At 47.1% G+C, this 19,510-nt stretch overlaps 3 protein-coding genes across 12 annotated transcripts in view; 1 reads left to right on the top strand and 2 right to left on the bottom strand.

Annotated features, from left to right (window-relative positions):
• Nucleotides 1-969: 969 nt before the first annotated feature.
• On the bottom strand, nucleotides 970-4,262 carry LOC133477666 (uncharacterized). 2 transcript variants are annotated; one of them, XM_061772676.1, is made up of 8 exons: nucleotides 4,056-4,262; nucleotides 3,731-3,957; nucleotides 3,355-3,431; nucleotides 2,955-3,259; nucleotides 2,630-2,883; nucleotides 2,306-2,551; nucleotides 1,570-2,227; nucleotides 970-1,478 (listed from the first exon to the last, which is right to left on the bottom strand). In XM_061772676.1, the coding sequence occupies exons 1-8, from the start codon at nucleotides 4,125-4,127 to the stop codon at nucleotides 1,404-1,406; spliced, it is 1,914 nt and encodes a 637-aa protein (XP_061628660.1). In that variant the 5' UTR covers nucleotides 4,128-4,262; the 3' UTR covers nucleotides 970-1,403. The 2 variants fall into 2 exon arrangements, with proteins under 2 accessions (XP_061628660.1, XP_061628659.1); XM_061772675.1 differs by having other exon boundaries at nucleotides 3,355-3,539.
• LOC133477667 (uncharacterized) lies at nucleotides 4,189-18,443 on the bottom strand. Of its 8 annotated transcripts, XM_061772680.1 has the most exons (9): nucleotides 18,235-18,443; nucleotides 16,062-16,126; nucleotides 15,904-15,962; nucleotides 10,206-10,319; nucleotides 5,284-5,382; nucleotides 4,726-5,166; nucleotides 4,542-4,645; nucleotides 4,404-4,467; nucleotides 4,189-4,329 (listed from the first exon to the last, which is right to left on the bottom strand). In XM_061772680.1, exons 5-9 carry the CDS (start codon nucleotides 5,376-5,378, stop codon nucleotides 4,323-4,325), a joined length of 711 nt encoding a protein of 236 aa, XP_061628664.1. In that variant the 5' UTR covers nucleotides 5,379-5,382; nucleotides 10,206-10,319; nucleotides 15,904-15,962; nucleotides 16,062-16,126; nucleotides 18,235-18,443; the 3' UTR covers nucleotides 4,189-4,322. The 8 variants fall into 8 exon arrangements, 7 of the variants coding, with proteins under 7 accessions (XP_061628664.1, XP_061628663.1, XP_061628662.1 ...); XM_061772679.1 differs by lacking the exon at nucleotides 16,062-16,126 and having other exon boundaries at nucleotides 15,904-16,061; XM_061772678.1 differs by lacking the exon at nucleotides 15,904-15,962.
• Nucleotides 16,049-19,510, top strand: part of zfpm1 (zinc finger protein, FOG family member 1) — a 167,797-nt gene continuing 164,335 nt past the window's right edge. Inside the window, exon 1 of one of the 2 annotated variants that reach the window (XM_061772668.1) lies at nucleotides 16,049-16,187. Coding sequence is in view for 1 of the 2 variants with exons in the window: in XM_061772665.1 (XP_061628649.1) it covers nucleotides 16,148-16,187 (40 nt within the window). In the remaining variant the exon portion in view is untranslated. The remainder of the gene's footprint in view (nucleotides 16,188-19,510) is intronic. The other variant, XM_061772665.1, reaches the window with a different exon arrangement.

Below are 19,510 nucleotides of genomic sequence, written 5' to 3' on the forward strand. Positions count from 1 at the left end.
ACATGGAAAACAAAAGGCGGCGGGATATGCTTCTATTTCAACGAAAAATGGTGTACGGACGTCACGGAGCTCAGCGCACACTGCAGCCCGCATTTGGAGTCGCTGTTTTTTAACTGTAAGCCATTCTACTCGCCGCGTGAGTTTGCATCATCCACTCTGGCTGGCGCCTATATTCTCCTTCAAGCTAACACGAACACCTCACTGCTAACGCTCGCTGAACAAGTCAACGAAATTGAAAAAAAAACACACGGACTCACCCCTCATTATTCTCGGGGACTTTAACAAAGCTAAACTCAACCACGAACTCCCTAAATAAAAGCAGCACATCGACTGTCCTACCAGGGAAATGCGCGCGACATGTTGCGCGGGGTACGGAAGGCACGCGTGAAGGTGCCCGAGCCCCCGGGCCCCCGCGCGGGATGGGGGGCGCGCGGCGATCTCCCGAGAGCGCGGCGCCGGGGAGCGCACACCAAACCGCTGCCGCCCGAGCGCGCCTACGTTAGGAGGGCCTCGCCCCGCCCACCGGCCTGTCCGGGCCGTAGCGTCCCGCCTCCGCCTCAGGCCGCGTGGCACGCGCGGAACGCCGCCGGTTAAACTCGCGTGCGGTCCCCCCGTCCCTGATCGAGATCGAGCGATCAAAATGAGTCTATAATGTATATATGGCAGGCGATCAAAATGATAATAAGATTTAAAAAATCGAACTGTAATGTTTATAATAAGATTAAAAAAATCGAACTATAATGTATATATAAATGAGAAGGCGATCAAAATGATAATAAGATTTAAAAAATCGAACTGTAATGTTTAAGATTAAAAAAATCTAACTATAATGTATATATAAATGAGAAGGCGATCAAAATGATAATAAGATTTAAAAAATCGAACTATAATGTATATATAAATGAGAGGCGATCAAAATGAATCACTATAAGTATTGGTTTTATATTGAAGAGAAAGACACAAAGGTAGTATAGTAAAACACCCCACCACAACTTTTATTTGTGAAAAAGCAACACACATCCAACAATTTATTTTAAGAGCAAAAAAGACACTGTCGTCATTGTTGTCGTCAATCAATCAATAAAAATAAAGAAACACAATATGTCGAACAGATACATAAATAAATACATAAATAAATAAATAAAAATAAAGAAACACTATATATCTTTGGCAATCTTTTTAAAAAGAATAAATAGATAAATAGATGAAAACACTTTTTTATATCTGTGCATAGGTCAGATGCCACTGAACATTTGGAGGGAAGTAAAAAGTTTGGGGGCTTCCTCCTCAGGAGGTGGCAACACCAGATAGGATCCCAAGAGAGTCCTGATTGTATCCCGGGAAACAAGAGGCACGTAAGTGGTCAGAAGCGACGACGACAACAGCACGCACCACGCCAGATGCTATTGGGTGTTGGGGGTGCGGGGGGGATCGTTGGGAGGTTGAGGCAGCAGATGGCGTAAGGACTGATGTTGGGTCTGCGTGTGAGAATAAAGAGCAAAATGAGAGGATGCATGGAAAGGGAAGACGACTGAAAGACGCATACGCAGATGTTGTCTCCAGCATTACCTTTGATTGTGCCTCGTCCCTCCTCTTCTCAGCGAGCCAGTCTTCCACCGAACGCCCTGCCGACTGAAAGCAAAAGTGCTCGTTCCTGTAACGGCTGTGGCCAAATGCTTTTGACTTGGGGTTTCCACAAAGCTTGCATTTATGTTGAGTCGCATTTCTCCTTTTGGGACCACCACTGCTGCCAGGGGGGGTGCTGACACTTGGAGTGGCGAAGCCCATATGCGGCCGTATCTGATGCTCCCGTATGCGAGCAGCAGGGGAGGACGAAGCGGACACAGCAGCAGCGGAGGAGGACGAAGCGGACACGGCAGCGGACACGGCAGCAGCAGCAGTAGCGGAGGAGGACGAAGCGGAGACAGTGGCGGAGTAGGGCGAAGCGGATGCAACAGCAGCAGCGGCGGCGGAGACGGAGGAGGAGGAGGATGAAGCGGACACACGCGCTGCAAAAAGCTCTGGCAGGACAGGCCCTCTGTGAGTGACTGCCAGACCAGAGGTGTCGTTCGGGTGGTGGTATTCCAGGCCTTTACTGGGCTGCACCGCCTTCTCCAGTAAAGGCTTGGACGGTGGGAGTGCCTCTGCTGCGACCTGGTCTGCGGTGGGCGCCGGAAGCACTACGCACAGGCCCCTGGCCAGTTCCTCCTTGCTTCTCCGGTTGTACCTATTAAAATAAACAAATAAAGGGCAAAATGAAAATGCACAAAAAAGGCCCGGATGCGTGCAAGTGAGCGAGTCTCACCACTGTGAAAGGGTCCGGTGATTGACCTCCACCAGCTGGATGGGAGCGGCGGCCAGCAGCTGCGCAGACCTGCAGATCTGTTTGATGCGCCCGAAGTCACGCATCACTAGCCCCCATCGGCTCATCCGGATTCCGGCCAGGCTGTGCCCCTGAGCGTGGATGTGGCACAGCTCGATGAAAATGGCCTCCATCAACCTGCTCACACTCGGGAAGTGCGCCACCTCCGTGCCCTTTCCGATGGCGAGACTATCCGCAGAAAACGCTGCCACGTGAGTTGCCAGCCTGGAAACCTCTCACATACCTTACAGGACAAACCGCACGTACCGTTTGGCACTGTCCAGGCCCGTCGAGTGGCGATTTCTGGCCGAGGTCTTGAAGCGGCCCTTGGACAACCTGTCCTTGTGCCGCGTGGGAAGGGCAAGGGGGGCCTTGTCCCTGGAGTCCAGCTTCAGCCACAGATCCCTGATGTTGGCCACCTGCGACTGAGTGACAAAGGGACTCAGACGCAGCTCCACCAGCGCTGACGCCAGGCGGCAGACGTGCTGGTAGCCTGTGCGTTCGTCCGGTCCGAGGACGTCCTGCGTCAAACGGGCGGCTTTTGGTCAAACTGGCAATTCAGCAAAAAAGACAAATGGACGGAGAGGCCTACATCCTCTACGTGGGCGTCTGGAGGTGGTGGGGGCGCAGGCGTCCTGTCCCTGTCCCTGTCCCTGTCCCTGTCCTGGCACTCCATCATGGACTCAGACAAGGCCATGAACTCCGGGTCTCCTTCGTCCGGATCTTCCACGTCGACCGCCCCGTCGTCCTCCTCCTGCTCCTCCTCCTCCTCTTCCTCCGCCACCTTGTCCATCCAAGCAGTCGGGTCCTCATCCTCTCCCTTCTTGTCACGACCGGGGTCCGGATGGAGCGCGGCGCCGGTCTGGGCGTACAGGTAGTCCAAGCCGATGAGCTCCCCTGAACGCGAGCAATTTCAAGTCAGAACGTGTCACGCCGGTGGGAGAGAGAGGGAGGGAGGGAGGGGGTTGGCCTGGCACGCCCCTACGACTTACCGGTGTACTCCCCCGGCGGGGTGTAGTTTTCCACCACCGTGCGTTTCAGCAGCTTCTGCGTCAGATTTTGGAAAGCGCTGAGCAGGCGGGAGTTGTAGCAGCGTGTCAAGGTCGTCGATTTGTTTAATTTGTTTGTGTGCACACACGTTCCCGATTCATGAGTACAGCAACAGTTCAACAGGTGTCTGTGAAAAATTCGAACTGAATGATGATATAATAGTATTCAGCCTATTACATCGTTTTTATTGGGTTAAAATGACGGTCCTTCAGCATGTGCACCACCTTCAAGTCGCAGGCCAACCTAGCGGGAAGCAAAGAGATGCGGCGATGTGCGAGGCTGAGCCGACGACCACCGCTCGCTCGGTTCCTTTCTTACTTGTACGTGAGGACGGCCGGGAACTTCAGCTGCTGGTACATGCTCATCTGCTGGATGATGGCTTCTTCCCAGGCCGAGTACTTCCGGCGGCAGCCGATGCACTCCAGGTACTCGGTGCCCATGAAGTACCAATCTTGGAGGTCCAGCACCCGCCGCACGGTCCGGTACAGCCCGCCTCCGGTCAGCCGGTGCCGGCAGTGGGGGCAGGCCAGCTTCAACCCCCACATCTTGTACGGCGCCCAGAGGAAGAAGCGGTGGTGGAAGAAGGCCTTGGAGGAGGTGTGGGGGGCTGGGTGTAATAAAGTGGCGTTTTGGGGGGTCCCACCATAGCTGCAGCTCCGACGTCAGGACCATTTTCCCACGGGAACCTTTGACGTAGAGCGCTTTGGCCAGCCATTCGTGCTCGGTCTCCGGCAAAGTTTGGCGCCAGCCCTTCGGCAGCACCTGCGACAGACGGACGACACTCTGGTAATAAGTTGCAATGCCTACCTTTGTGCCGGGGGTCGACTCTGTGCCAGCTGTCTGCCCTCTGGCAAGTGCACCTACGCCAGAGGCGGACGCGGCGGAGGTTGAGGCGGCTGCTGACGGTTCCTCAGACACTGTCGAGTCGAGACATCGCTGTCAGTCTAATTTCATTCTCACTCAGACTACGCAGTAGAGACATTAAATTCACTCATGCTGAGACTCGACTTCTGCGGCGGCTTCCATTAGCTGCTGGTCAGACGGCTCACCCTCTCCTGTAAACAAACGCCCGTAAGTGTCGACAATCATTTTTAATAATGATGACGGTCTCTATGATGACCACGTTTGCCTGCGTTGTACTTGGCCTGTCTGTCTCGGCCCAGGATGTACTGTTGGAAGGAGTGCAGCCGCGAGCCCTGGAACACCTTGGTCTTCCTCATCCATGCCACGTATCTAGGATAGGATCATTTCATTTAACCTAACCTCCCTCATTTTGGTTAATGACATTTTTCACAGGCAATAAGACAACTTACGATCGATGCTCCTCGCCGGGGGAGTCGTACAGGAAGCGATAGGTCTCGTGGCGGTACTCCCCGAACTCCAGCAGCTTGTCATCCATCTCCCTGACCACCGGCGCGCCCATGAGCATCATGCGGTTGCGGACGGCCAGGGACATGTCCAGGAACAGCTGCGCGTAGGATGCCAGGCCGTCTTTGTTCCGAGCCAGGGGCGACTGTGACGTGTCTCCGCCGTCCCGCTCCTTCTGGTGAGAGGCCAGGATGGAGCAGGCGTAGCCCACGTCATTGCTCAGCAGCCACTTGAAGGTCCGGCCCCGGTACTGACCAAACTGGAGCTCACACTCGCTGAGCACCAGCTGCCAGCACCCGGGGTCTCCTCCACCCTGGACCACACGAGCCTTGGCGTCCGCCGTCACCTGATCCGCCATTTTGCAGGTCGTGACCGTGGCTGCAGACCTACGACCATGAACAATTTGTCATTATAATCAAATAATGTCACACGTGATAGCAATGTACATTTATTGGGGGTGGCATCGTCATCATCATCATCATCACGCTCATCCTACAGTGTACCTAGAGGCTCGGGCTATCTTGGAGGCTTCCTTGGAAGACTCCAGAGTCAGCTGTTTCGAGAAAGCCAGGTAGCGGAATTGAGGATGGAAATCCATCGTGCTGAAAATAAAATCATATTATAATTTCTATCTACCATTAACAACTTTCTGACTGACTGGAAAGCCACGTGTGTCAACACAAACAATTCATGCGCATGACCCAGCAACAACGTCGTAATAGGCTGAATACTATTATATCATCATTCAGTTCGAATTTTTCACAGACACCTGTTGAACTGTTGCTGTACTCATGAATCGGGAACGTGTGTGTGCACACAAACAAATTAATTCGCCGCAAAAAAGTCATTTTAACCCAATAAAAACGATGTAATAGGCTGAATACTATTATATCATCATTCAGTTCGAATTTTTCACAGACACCTGTTGAACTGTTGCTGTACTCATGAATCGGGAACAACGTGTGTGTGCACACAAACAAATTAATTCGCCGCAAAAAAGTCATTTTAACCCAATAAAAACGATGTAATAGGCTGAATACTATTATATCATCATGCAGTTCGAATTTTTCACAGACACCTGTTGAACTGTTGCTGTACTCATGAATCGGGAACAACGTGTGTGCACACAAACAAATTAATTCACCGCAAAAAAGTCATTTTAACCCAATAAAAACGATGTAATAGGCTGAATACTATTATATCAACATTCAGTTCGAATTTTCACAGACACCTGTTGAACTGTTCCACTAATGACTCGGAAGCAACGTGTGTGGACACAAACAAATTCATTCGACGACGCAAATAAGTCATTGGACGGACATAAAAAACTATGTAAAGTGAAGAAATTAATCAAAGGAAGCTTAACTTGAACGGCAATGGCGTCTATATTACGAACGGCGGCGGAGGGTGGGAGGAACCCGCACTGGGGACAGCCAATCGGGAGTGTAGAGAGTTTATGGTGTACGCTGCTTGGCCGCCCTAATAAGTTAGGTGGACCAATCAGCGAACACCGAGTATGGCTTCCCTCGGGGGGAAAATAACGTTTTTGACCACTGCTAAGCTACGCTAAAAAACGCATACCGTGCTATACCTCGTGCTGCCCTGGGCTCGTCTGATCACTGCTTAATTCACTTAATACTGACGTACAGGCCTAGAACTTAAATGCGCGAAGCCAAAAGTGAAAACAGTGAAAAAGTGGACCAATGAAGCAAAGATGGAACTTCAAAGCTGTTTATACTGCACAGACTGGAGTGTCTTTGAAAATTCAGCTGGCAGCCTGGATGAATATGTCACTGTCACATCCTATATCAGTTTCTGTGAAGAGGTTTGTGTACCAACAAAGTCATTTCGCACTTTCAACAACAACAACAAGCCGTGGTTCACTGCCAAACTTAAGCACCTTCGCTAAGCTAAGGAGGACGCATATCAGAGCGAGGACAGGGCCGTGTATAATCGAGCTAGAAACCAGCTGACTAAAGAAATTAACATTGCAAAGAGGAACTATGCAGCACAGTTGGAAAAACAGTTTAGTGCTAACGACTCTAAATCAGTCTCGCATGCATTCCAATCGCTGACTAATTACAAGCGACGATCCCCCCAATCTGAGAACAACAGCACACTAGCCAACAACTTGAATACCTTCGACTGCAGATTTGAAAAGGACACTTACACACCCCACACCCACCCAGCCGCACCACCGACCCCTATCACACCACCGACTTCTGCGTTAACCATCCGCGAACAGGATGTGAGGTGCATCTTCAAACAACAAAAGATTAACAAAGCGGCAGGCCCAGACCATGTGTCCCCATCCTGCCTCGAAGTCTGCATGGACCAGCTCGCGCCAGTCTTCACTCAGATCTTCAATAGCTCTCTGGAACTGTGCGAAGTACCATCCTGTTTCAAACGCTCCACCATCATTCCAGTCCCCAAGAAACCTGCAATCTCGGGTCTAAATGACTACAGGCCTGTCGCCTTGACATCTGTGGTTATGAAGTCCTTTGAACGTTTTGTGGTGAACCACCTCAAGAGCGTCACAGGTCCCGTGCTGGACCCCCTGCAGTTTCCCTACCGAGCGAACAGGTCTGCGGTGATGCAGTCAACATGGGACTGCACTTCATGTAGAACACCTCGACAGTGCAGGGACCTACGCGAGGATCCTGTTTGTGGACTTCAGCTCAGCGTTCAACACCATCATCCCTGAACTCCTTTCATCCAAGCTTCTCCAGCTCAGCGTCTCACCTGCCATCTGCCAGTGGATTTACAGCTTTCTGATGGGCAGGACACAGCAGATGAGGCAGGGGGAGGCCACCTCAACCACACGCAGCATCAGCACTGGGGCGCCCCAAGGTTGTGTCCTCTCTCCGCTGCTCTTCTCTCTCTACACGAAAGACTGCACCTCAGCGCACCCGGCTGTCAAACTCCTGAAGTTTACAGATGACACCACTGTCATCGGCCTCATCTAGGACGGGGACGAGTCTGCATATCGACAGGAAGCGGAGCGGCTGGAGCTGCGGTGCGGCCGACACAACCTGGAGCTGAACACGCTCAAGACTGTAGAGATGATCGTGGACTTCAAGAGGCATCCTTCGCCACAGCTTCCCCTCACGTTGTCCAGCTGCCTTGTGTCAACCGTCAAGACCTTCAAGTTCCTGGGAATTACAGTCTCTCAGGACCTGAAGTGGGCGACCAACATCAACTCCGTCCTCAAAAAGGCCCAGCAGAGGATGTACTTCCTGCGGCTTCTGAGAAAGCACGGCCAGCCACAGGAGCTGCTGAGGCAATTCTACACAGCGGTCATCGAATCAGTCCTGTATTCTTCCATCACAGTCTGGTTTGGTGCTGCTACAAAAAAGAACAAACTCCGACTGCAACGGACAATCAAAACTGCTGAAAGGATTGTCGGTACCCCCTACCCACCCTTGAGGACTTGCACGCTGCCAGAACTAAGACAAGAGTGTGCAAAATCCTCTCGGACCCTCCACATCCCGGTCACCAGCTCTTCCAGCTCCTTCCCTCAGGTAGGTGCTACCGATCAATGCAAACTAGAAATAGCAGACGTTCCAACAGCTTCTTCCCTCTTGCAATCAACTTCTTAAACACCTAACCTACAATTCCATTACAACATGCTGGCAATTTTTTGACTTGAGTTCGTTGTCACATTTCTGTGGGGCCAATTATATATTACTCGTGCGGTTGCTGTTGCCAGGGTGCCGGGCTGCGTCCACCTCTGCCGCGTGGAGCTCCGTAGCCTCCTCTTTGAGGTGGGGCCTCTCCGGGTCCCACTGGAGTTCTCTGTTCCATCAGTGGGGGAGCATTACATTGACGATACCGGTGTCCATACTGACCACAGTTGAAGCATGCTTGGTCCGGTGGAAGTCGGCGAGCGCTTCCCCTCCCCCGTTGGTGTTTCCCCTGTCACGACTCGTTGACCCCTGCGCCATCCACATCTGCTTTTCTGCTTCCATTTTTTTTTTTTCAATGGCCACTTTACGGGCTTGGGCCAATTGTAACTTCAAAAGTTGTTCCTGTATGACCTTTACCTCGTCTGATGTATTGTGTTGTCTGTTGACAAAAAGTTTCAAATGGTCTGACACGTGACGATTAAAATAGCTATCTCCCCCTTTCATGAGTTCCGGGTTTTTAATAACTTCAGTCCTAACTTCAGCTGGCAATGTGTCAAGCAAAGCAATTCTATAAATAACATTTGCCTCCCTTAAACGGGAGGCATGTGACCTTGTCTTATCTGTCCAAATACTTTTACATTTTCAAAGTGAGAACTGGGATCCATGATAGTTTTGAAGTCCGGGTGGCTTGTCACCGTCGGCTAGGAGGGCGGGAACATGTCATGGATGACCGCAAACATACGTCAGCACACGCCAGGCTCATGCTGTCCGTCTACTTTTTCAGCCCCTGGATCCAAATTTCACCGCCAGCAGCAAGTCCAGGGAGCCGTTTCTGTAAAAACTCAAAATCTTTTAAAGAAGATTTTTGGTATATTAACCCAACTTTTTGAATGTGGGCTCGTGCGGAATTGATGGGAGTTTTATTTCCCCTCTACAATTTGTCTAACATTTGAGCAGCTCCCTTGACCGGCAAAGCCGGATGCAGGGAAGTCACTGGGGGCCGCTTTCGAGAAAGTCCGTAATTGGATTTTGTGGGGGAATTGTCGCTCTTCTTTTGTTTGTTTGTTTGTTTTTTTGTCTTTTTTGTTTTTTTGTTTTCTGCCGAACAGCTGCCATGGCAGTGGACACCAGACAAATCTCATGAATTTTTTCTCCTCAATTTTTCATTCTCTTCTATTTTCTTATTCAAATCTCTTTTCTCCATCCACCCTGCAGCGTGGAACTTTTCCTTCCAGATTCACCTCTTTTTCTTCCTTCTGAAACTCATCTGCTACGTGAAACAACGTACATTCCTTTTTCTTTTTCCACATTGCCCACACAATTCTAAATCCTGCTTGTTTCTTTTTCTGCCAGCTAACAACTGACCTTTTATTGCAATCCACAAATCCTCCAATGACTTCTGGTAATGATTCCGATACATATCGCATTCATTACCTCTACACTCAACTGTCCAATTCACATCCCAGGGTTTTGGTGGCACACTCATTTTATTCTAAATCGTTTTTTGGGGGTCCCAAAATCCCCAACATCTACCGAAATGTTCCAATTTGAAACCGCGTCCGATTTCAAGTCAGTCTACGACGGGACAAGCAGGTACCTTGTTACCCTACTTTCTCCCAGGATCTTATATTATCCTGGTGTGTCAGGAACCTTGTTACCCTGACATTCGACTAGCACAACAATAACAACACAACGTCCTAGTAACTATTGACAATGAAACAACTGTACCACAAGTCTCCCAAATTTCACAATTTCCAATGTGCAGAATTCATGATTTAATAAAACAGGTTTCTGCTTACCTTTTTCTGTAGGTGCACCGGGGAGATTGCAGTCCAATTGAATCCCTGTCCACTCCGCTGTCTTTTTATCGAATGCCCTTCCAGGATCACGTCAGGGTCACCATTTGAAGGAACCTGAATTTTATAATCACCTATTACTCTCGAGGTTCCATGCATGTTCGTTTTCGTGAAAGAACTACACTTATAACGACGTGTTAAAAGTCAACCAATTTATTCCTGACAGAGGAGTCGATGCATTTTACAGAGCTCTGGGTCAGCAGCTACGCATATCCTAGCCTCAGCAGAGACAGCGCAGACTGAACAAAGCTATCTGTTCTTGCCCCCGACTTATACAATGTTTCAAAGAGGAAGTATGCAATCGCTGTACTCTGATTGGTCCATGGTCCCATCTGACGTCATCATTGCTCTGCAGAATGATGGCCATTTGCCGTTGGCTCCAGACGCTGTCTCCACAGTCTTGCATCTCATGTTTACAGTGACTCCCCGCAGCCATTGTCTTCTCCGACATCTGTTCTTTGTGGCCTCCACATGCAACCTGCTGGGAGCCTTCTTGCAACACACTCCCACACCCTTATCTGATTTTCATTCTATGCTATACTGCAATAAACACCCTTGTTTACCCCCAGACGTGTCACACCCTAAAACCCTATATCACCTTCAAACCTCATCTGTCAGACTATCCACCACCACTGCAAACAGGAAGGGGCTCAGGGCTGATCCCTGATGAAGTCCCACCGCCACCTTAAATTCGTCTGTCACACCTACAGCACACCTCACCGCTGTTCTGCTGCCCCATTACATGTCCTGTATTATTCTAACATACTTCTCTGCCACTCCAGACTTCCGCATGTAATTCCTCTCTGGGTACTCTGTCATAGGCTTTTTATAGATCTACAAAGACACAATGTAGCTCATTCTGACCTTCTCTGTACTTTTCCATCAACATCCTCCAGGCAAATAATGCATCTGTGGTACTCTTTCTCGGCATGAAACCATACTGTTGCTCGCAAATACTAACTTCTGTTCTGAGTCTAGCCTCCACTACTCTTTCCCATAACTTCATTGTGTGACTCATCAACTTTATTCCTCTATAGTTCCCACAGCTCTGCAAATCACCCTTGTTCTTAAAAATGGGCACCAGCACACTCCTCCATTCCTCAGGCATCTAATCACACGCTAGAATTTTATTGAACAAGCTGTTCAAAAACTCCACAGCCACCTCTCCTAGATGCTTCCATACCTACACAGCAATGTCATCAGGACCAACTGCCTTTCCATTTTACATCCTCTTTAATGCCTTTCTAACGTCCCCCTTACTAATCATTGCCACTTCCTGGTCCACCTGGTCTTCTTCTCTCCCTTCATTCTCATTTTCCTCATTTATCAACTCCTCAAAGTATTCTTTGCATCTATCTAGCACACTGCTGGCACCAGTCAACAGCCTCTCCTCTGTCCGCTCAGTGTCCCACTTCTTCTTAGCTAACCTTTTTCCTTGTATGATTTCCTGTACTGCGAGGTTCCACCACCAAGTCTCCTTCTATCCTTTCCCGACAGAAGAAAAAACAAGTACTCTCCTGCCTGCCGCTCTGATCACCTTGGCTATAGTGGTCCAGTCTTCTGGAAGATCCTCCTGTCCACCGAGAGCCTGTCTGACCTCGTCCCGAAAAGCCGCACAACACTCTTCCTGTCTCAGCTTCCACCACATGGTTCTCTGCTCTGCCTTTGTCTTCCTCATCTTCCTCCCCACCACCAGAGTCATCTTACACACCACCATCCTATGCTGTCTCACAACACTGTCCCCTATCAGTGCCTTACAGTCAGTAACCTCCTTCAGATTACATCGTCTGCGCAAGATGTAATCCACATGCGTGCTTCTACCTCCGCTCTTGTAGGTCACCCTATGTTCCTGCCTCTTCTGGAAAAAAGTGCTCACTATAGCCATTTGCATCCTTTTTGCAAAGTCTACCACCATCTGTCCCTGCAAGTTCCTTTCCTGGATGCTGTACTTACCCATCACTTCTTCATCACCCCTATTCCCTTCAGCAACATGTCCATTACAATCTGCACCAATCACGACTCTTCTCTCTTTCTGGCATGCTCAGAACTACTTCGTCTAGCTCCTTACAGAATTTCTCTTTCACCATGAGGTCACATCCTACCTGTGGGGCATAGCCACTAATTACATTGTACATAACACCCTCAATTTCAAGTTTCAGCCTCATCACTCGATCTGATACTCTTTTCACCTCCAAGACATTCTTAGCTAACTTTTAAAATAACCCAGACTCCATTTCTCTTCTCATCTACACGATGGTAAAATAATTTTAACCCTGCCCCCAAACTTCTAGCATTACTGCCTTTACACCTGGTCTCCTGGACACATAATATATCAACCTTTCTCCTCATCATCATGTCAACCAACTCCCGAGCTTTTCCTGTCATTGTCCCAACATTCAAAGTCCCCACATTCAGTTCTAGGCTTTGTGCTTTCCTCTTCTCTTTCTGCCGAAGAACTCGCTTTCCCCCTCTTCGACTTCGACCCACAGTAGCTGGATTTCCACCGGCGCCCTGCAGGTTGACGGCGCTGTTGTTAACCCGGCCCGCGACCGATCCGGAATGGAATTCTTTGGATGAATGCTCATATTTGTTTCGCAAAGTTTTAAGCCAGATGCCCTTCCTGACGCAACCCTCTGCATTTATCCGGGCTTGGGACCGGCCTACAGTTTGCACTGGCTTGTGCCCCCCATAGGGCTGCATTAATTATTTTCCAGAATTAGAGTGCTTAAAGAGGAGGATGCTATTCATGTGGCACATCTTGAAGCAGGCATCAGGTGGAGGTGCAGGTGGGCCTGGCTCAACTTGGAGACCAAAACAAAAAAGCAACGAAATGAGGCAAATTTAATTTTAATCTTTAATTTGTACATTAAGATGTACTTGAGCCGTGTAAATAAGTTTTTCTGTGTGAATATTATTATTATTATTATTATTATTATTATTTGCCTTATTGTACTCTTCAGACTTCCAGATTGCTTAGTTTATCCATCCATCCATCCAGCCATTATCTGAGCCGCTTATCCTGACAAAGGTTGCGGGTGTGCTGGAGCCTATCCCAACTATCATCGGGCAGGAGGTGGGGTACACCCTAAACTGGTTGCCAGCCAATCGCAGGGCACATACAAACAAACAACCATCCACACTCACATTCACACCTACGGGCAATTTAGAGTCTTCAATTAACCTACCATGCATGTTTTTGGTATGTGGGAGGAAACCGGAGTGCCCGGAGAAAACCCACGCAGGCACGGGGAGAACATGCAAAATCCACAGAGGCGGATTGAACCCGTCCTCAGAACTGTGAGGCAGACGCTCTAACCAGACGGTCACCGTGCCGCCTGCTTAGTTTATGTTTAAAAAAAATTATAATCTCTGCAGGGGCCCGGGGGATCCCCACAGACCCCCCTACAACGTTTTTTTTTTTTTTTTTAATTTGGTCACCCTTTTCATGCCTTTGGTGTTTGCATGTCTGATAACCATAAACCACGCCACCAGGACAGTTTTCCCTCCTTTGAAATTGAGCGGACAACGCCCTTCTGTGGCCAAAGAATGGTACCCATCCCTCCATTATCTGTACTGCTTCTCCTCACGAGGGTCGCGGGCATGCTGGAGCCTATTCCAGCTGACTCTGGGCAGGAGGCGGTGTACACCCTGAACTGGTCGCCAGCCAATCACAGGGCACATACAAACAAACAACCATTCGCACTCACATTCATACCTATGGGCAATTTAGACTCTTCAATTAACCTACCATGCATGTATTTGGTATGTGGGAAGAAACCAGAGTACCCGGAGAAAACCCATGCAGACACGGGGAGAATATACAAACTCCACACAGGCGGGGCCGGGATTTGAACCCCACTTCTGGATTTGGCAATGATAGTTTTTGTTTAATAGAAGATCAACAATTGTAAATACCGTAAATAGCACATCCATCATCCATTTTCTGAGCCGCTTCTTCTCACTAGGGTCGCGGGCGTGCTGGAGCCTATCCCAGCTATTATCGGGCCGGAGGGCGGGGTACACCCTGAACTGGTTGCCAGCCAATCGCAGGGCACATACAAACAAACAACCATTTGCACTCACATTCACACCTACGGGCAATTTAGAGTTGTCAATTAACCTACCATGTATGTTTTTGGGATGTGGGAAGAAACCGGAGTGCCCGGAGATAACCCACACAGGCACGGGAAGAACATGCAAACTCCACACAGGTGGGGCTGGGGATTGAACCCCGGACCTCAGAACTGTGAGGCAGACGCTCTAAACAGTCGTACCGTGCCGCCTAAATAGTACATACTTTTCATAATAAATGACAGAAAAATGGCATGTCTGCCTCTCATTTCTGAGGTTCTGTGCTAAAATATCTGCTCTGGCCTTCCTGTGCAGAGTTTGCAAGGTCTCCCTGTGTTTATGACACACGCGTATGACATACGGGACTAAAATACAGATACATATTGAGATACATAAAACCAAGAAAAATACATGAACGAAAATCAACTCAACATTTTCCATATACATGTGAATGTGAGTGTGAATGTTTGTTTGTCTATAATTGCCTTGCAATAGGCTGGCAACCAGTCCATCGTATTACTCTGCCATTTACAAATCAGTTAGAATCGGCTAAATTAGGATAACCACAATAGAAAAAGGATGGATGGATAATGTGTTAAATCTTTTTTCTTTCCCCCAGCAAATTCGGCTGGCTATATAGCACTGCCACTCAAGCTTCCATTTACAGCACTTGCCAGCAAGCAGATAGAACAATACAGAGGAGATAGTGAGTGTTTTGGAAGAGTTTTAAATCAAACCAATAGATCGCAAGGGATTATGTTAATGAGTTCATTCGTATTTTGGTATTTCAAAATTGATTGAAAGTAAATTATACTTGGCGCCTATAGGTGGAGTGCACGAGCAGAAAATTATATTCTCTTGAATTTTACGTAGTTTGAAGGTTGACCACTAGATGACAGCATTGAATATGATAAAGTATATAAATAAACGGTGACGAAACCATGAGTTAGTGGAGGACTGCCATCTCCCAGATGGCCGCTTAACTGAAGTGAGATGGCCTTGGTCACGCTTTCATTTGGGTTCTATACACTGAAGATGTTACTACACTGAGCTTACCACTATTACATTCTGCTATGCTTATATATTTGAAGTACATACATTGTACATAGTCAAAGCTAAAAGATACACAATCATTTGTTTAAATATGTTTAAGTCTTGGTTAACGTGATGAAATAATGAAATGTGTCTGGTTTAAATTTGGACACACGCAGACATAACAGATGAGACGAAACAATTGTGTTTGGCCATTCACATGAAAAAAAAAAACAATTCGCAGGTTTGAGTTCCATAATGAAATGTAATGTAACGTGCATTAAGTTTGAACCAATAGGAGAGGAGTGCGATATCCTACGTCACAAGTAAGGGGCAGTCTGGAGTAGGCCGAATGGACTGGTTTGTATGCTTGTAGGCTAGTGGGACTGGTCCCCGCTTGAGAGACCGTGCAGACAGACCGAGGAAGCGATACTCAAACAGTGAGTAACGTTAGACGAGTTTCCACAGAAAGTGTTCGTATCTGAACCCAAACATTTGGGCTCGTTGACTGGCGAGACGAGGAGTAACGTGGACTAACGTTCGCAGCGAAGCGCTGAGGAGGAGGACAGTCAAAGGGTCGGAGCCACAGGTAGGGAGCTGTCGTGGCAGAAGATATCAAAGTGCAAGTGGGTCATGTAGATTTGAGTGTCTGACCCGAGCGAAGAGTCGGCAGCAGCGAAACGGCGGAGGTCGAACCTGTACAGGCAGAAGGGAGAAGACTTATCACGCTGAGCCGCCTCTCCCTCCGTCCGACTGGGCGCCTTGTCCCAGGAAGAGCCACCATGTCCAGGAGAAAGCAGAGCAAACCCCGGCAGATAAAGCGTAAGTCAGATGAAATACTTTATTTTTTTTCCGTTTACGCGACTTGCTCTCAGTCAAAGTTGTGCGCGGTCTCACAACGAGAACAACATTGCTCGTGACGCTCCACAGGGGCCGCTTCATCCTAAAATAAAATAATACCTCTAAGTAGGACAAAGTCCAGCTATAACGCCTGACTTTTTCTACAGTGACACAGTTTTATTGGACCTTTTTGTGGGCGACAATCGCTTGCTTTTTTGTGTATTTGAGATTCTCGCTGAATTTACATTCTCGGAGTAAATGACACACGAACCCCTTGAGAAAAAAAGTATTTTTAGTTAGCGTTATTCCCGCTACCGAGGCAGAAAAGAATGCAGTATACAGAAGAGGAAAGAGTACAGTATGTTCTCATCAAAAGACAGGCTTTTTTGTATTAACAGTCAAAACTGTAGCAGAGACTTCCTGTTGAATTCTGTTGTGAAAACGTCAATGTTCTCTGAGAAAGCCGACGTGAAGAGAGATAAACCAGCGATCCGATGTGAGCCCTGATAAAGATTAAAATTGGATCTTTTTTTTTATTATTATTTGTTTTCTGTCTGAGGAGCGCCAAGGCCGCCGGTGCATTTCCCACAAGGCTTTTCACTTTTTTTCTTTTCTTTTTCCCTCCCAGAGATGGGGCGTCAGATTGGCAGATCTTTCCTCACGATCGCTGCTTACAACTAGACATTTTTACAAATTTATCATTTTATGTGATTAATTATTCGGGTTCAAAGGTGCTGTTTTATTCAAGTGACACTGCATTATTCCATAATTTTGAACCTTGGATGCAGCATTGGGAAAATGCACTGCAATCCGTTTATTCTGTTAAAAAAGTTTAAGTGAGAAATCTACCCCAGTAAGCTTCCACTTTTCATTAAAACATAATTTAAAACTTAAGAACTGCATGGCATCTATAGACAAACACTTTCAGGAGCCCTCACTGTAACTACCCTGTGACATTGTCAGTGTATATGCAGTAGTTTGAACAATCCCTTGTTTTGGAAACATGTCTATAAATATCTAATTTACCTTTGACAGGACAATATTAAACGATCGGGCTGTTGATGGAAACAGGATTATTTACTATTAGGTTCTGTGAAAACCACCGATAAGTAAATTTCTTACTGTAATTGAAATACCACACCAAGAGCTGCAGGTTTGTAGATGCAGTTAGAAATTATATTTGTTGAACGTGAAACTGATGGATGCTGCCCATTTTATTATGTACATGTAAATTGAGGGTTTGACATTAGATCCCTTAACAGGGAATTTCTGCTGTAACTTTCCGCCTGTAGCTCTTGTCTCTGAATTTTTCATTTAAAAAAACAGAAAAGGATGGACAGTCTTAAAATTTCCACTTAATTGCCACCAATGTTGGGCCAGTTACTTTGAAACAATCGTGGAATGACATTTACATTTAACACACTGACTGCCTTAAACAAGACAACAATGCTAAAATAACAAACTGCAAATAATATTGATCTTGATAAACTTACATTCCATTGAATTTCCATACATTTTTGCAAACTCAAACAATAAGTATTAGGTTTCTTCAGTCACAGATGAAAATCAATAGGGAGTTAAAAACATGATATACGTTACCATAGCTTACTTCCTTCCATAAGATGTATTTTGGCCAAATAATGGGAATTTTCTATTCAATGTCTGGCCCCGAATAAACTAATAACTAACAATATAAATACAGTCAAATGTGGCAAGAAGTGTGTGACTAAGTGCTAGTGAGAGGAGCAATACATGCTGACTCAGTTAATGTAATTGTGAATGATTGTAAAATCCCAAACGGATGCTTTTTTATGTCTCAAGAAATGGACATGACAGGAGAAAAAGAGAACGTCTCATCACCCAAAGCCCAAAATGAATTACAACTCGCTTTACTTATATTTTAACAGGTATAATGTTGCTGAAATTTGTATAAGTAATGCATCACATTATTGCGCTACATCCAAAAGTGATGTCATTAAAAACAATGTTAAGCACCCAGTATCAATACCTTCCTTTTCTTCATACTTACAGTAAGTGTAGCCACTGCAAACGGCCAGGCACCGGCTGTACAGCAGGCAGTTAGGCCTGGAAATGTATTCCAGAGCAAGCAGCTGATAAACCCCAGCTAGGCTTTGTGTGTATGAGTGACAATAAGAGACAGAGAGCATACTGTACTGTGTGTGTGCATCTCAGGGGTGTCATGGCCGTCTTTATCTGTGCTTCTGGTGCCCCATGCTTCCCAGTGCACCAAGCCTGGCTGGAGTTGAGGCCAGCCAGCTCTCAGCCCCGTGACTCTCTTGTGATTTGGCAGACATTTTGATAGGAAAGAGTGGGGAGTGATAAGGACTTTGTTGATCTGGGTTATGACGGGGTCCACCAGAGGTCTGGGCGCGTGTTGTTACAAGTATATAATTAAGCACTATTAAAGCAGTGGGTCCACCATGTTGTTTTGTGTCTGGTACTTATTGTTACTGATGTGACGTATTGGCAAGGTAGGGTAAGTTTCGACAAGGTGGCATAACACTAAACATATCTCTATCGTCATGTCCTTCTTGAAAACAATGCCACATTTCTGCTGTTATTTACACTGCAGGGCTAGCGCTTAAATTTTTTTTTGTTCTTTCCCGTTGTAATCAACACGCTGCAGGTGCACACGATTCCTGCATGAAAACAATTGGAAAGCAGTGTTTTAGAATGTTGAATTAATTTCTTGGTAAGAGCCTGATTGGGAACTCCACTGGCATACAGTCGAGCCCCGCACATTCGCGGTTCGGCAGTCGTAAATTCACCCTTATGCAGATTACACCCCCCCCACAGAAATCTGTGCCAACTCCCGATTTTCTATGACGTGGCAAAAAAAGTCTGAACATAAATTTTTTTTGGGGGGGTTGAAAATACTCTTTACAGTATGTGGTGTATGTTGAGTATTTTCATTGGAAGAACAGTTTTGGAATTTGAGTGGTTAAAATTTCACGTTTTGTTAGGTATAATCCCTTGTTTGTCAAAAACAAGTTCATGTGGTGAGGGGCTAGAGTAGTCATTTTAACCCACAGTGGGATATGAACAGCCAGGTTGAACACAGCACTGAATTACTTTGTTAGACACAAAACATCAGCACTTTACCTTTCAACGTCCATCCAGCAGTATCCATTATCTGAACACGATATCCCCTCATTAATTATTAACACTTTGCTAATCCATCTTGTCGAGGTACCGCACTGGCAACTGGCTAGTTAGCGGCTAGCTAGGTGCTTGTGTAGAGGCTGAGGTGGAAGTTAGTTTCTGGACGCTCTTATTTTTGTAAC

The sequence above is a fragment of the Phyllopteryx taeniolatus genome, chromosome 5 (assembly GCF_024500385.1).
Source record: "Phyllopteryx taeniolatus isolate TA_2022b chromosome 5, UOR_Ptae_1.2, whole genome shotgun sequence".
NCBI lineage: Eukaryota > Metazoa > Chordata > Actinopteri > Syngnathiformes > Syngnathidae > Phyllopteryx > Phyllopteryx taeniolatus.